Source organism: Anarrhichthys ocellatus, unplaced genomic scaffold (assembly GCF_004355925.1).
Source record: "Anarrhichthys ocellatus isolate YVR2014 unplaced genomic scaffold, GSC_Weel_1.0 scaffold11, whole genome shotgun sequence".
Classification (NCBI taxonomy): Eukaryota; Metazoa; Chordata; class Actinopteri; order Perciformes; family Anarhichadidae; genus Anarrhichthys; species Anarrhichthys ocellatus.
Window position 1 is genome coordinate 224,121 of NW_022280041.1, and position 838 is coordinate 224,958.

An 838-nucleotide genomic window follows, 5' to 3' on the forward strand; every position below is an offset into this window, starting at 1 on the left:
CTCTCTCTCTCTCTCTCTCTCTCTCTCTCTCTCTCTCTCTCTCTCTCAGGGTCGTGGGCGTGGCCGTCTCCTGCCTGAGAGGGTGAGGCGTTCACTGAACCCGACTCTGTTCAGAAACGTTGAGTACGACGTCTGGCACAAGTCCAAGAGAGGTGACAATAACAAATTAATAAGTCTATAAAATGATCCAAACTCATCTCCTCAAATACGCAGTTTAAAGATGGAGAATATAAGAAAAACCTTTATTAACCTTTATAAAATAAATACAAAAAGAAAGAAAAGAAATTATAATAACATATTTAAAAGCAAGAGGGACATTATGTGAACCATAATAATATTAACGTAATATAGTATGATAGTGTTACATCTATGATTATTTATTTAATATTTATGTTATACTATTTACCTAATTTATATTTGTTCATTTATTTATGTCATACTGTTTTATTACATTACTAAATTAAATATTTGTCTTATTTTACATATCTATATATTTATTATGATATACTCGTACTAATATGAACTAATAGTCTGTCATATTCCTGTACTTCACACTATATTAATAATATACTACATTTCACCTTATATTGTATTTTTTTATATATATATATCATTTTCACAAGATGTGCTATAATAATTACTATATAAGTTCAGTATAATGTAGAATATGAAATACCGTATGAGTATGATAAATATAGTAGGAATGAAAAACTAACAACTGGTTTGTGTTTTAACAATAACTGGTTTGTGTTTTAACAATAGCTGGTTTGTGTTTTAACAATAACTGGTTTGTGTTTTAACAATGACTGGTTTGCGTGTTTTAACAATGACTGGTTTG

General features: G+C 29.1%; 1 protein-coding gene across 1 annotated transcript in view; it reads left to right on the forward strand.

Annotated features, from left to right (window-relative positions):
- Nucleotides 1–838, forward strand: part of otud4 (OTU deubiquitinase 4) — a 5,679-nt gene that overhangs the window by 4,439 nt on the left and 402 nt on the right. Inside the window, exon 9 of the mRNA XM_031851231.1 lies at nucleotides 50–152. Coding sequence (XP_031707091.1) covers nucleotides 50–152 — 103 coding nt within the window. The remainder of the gene's footprint in view (nucleotides 1–49; nucleotides 153–838) is intronic.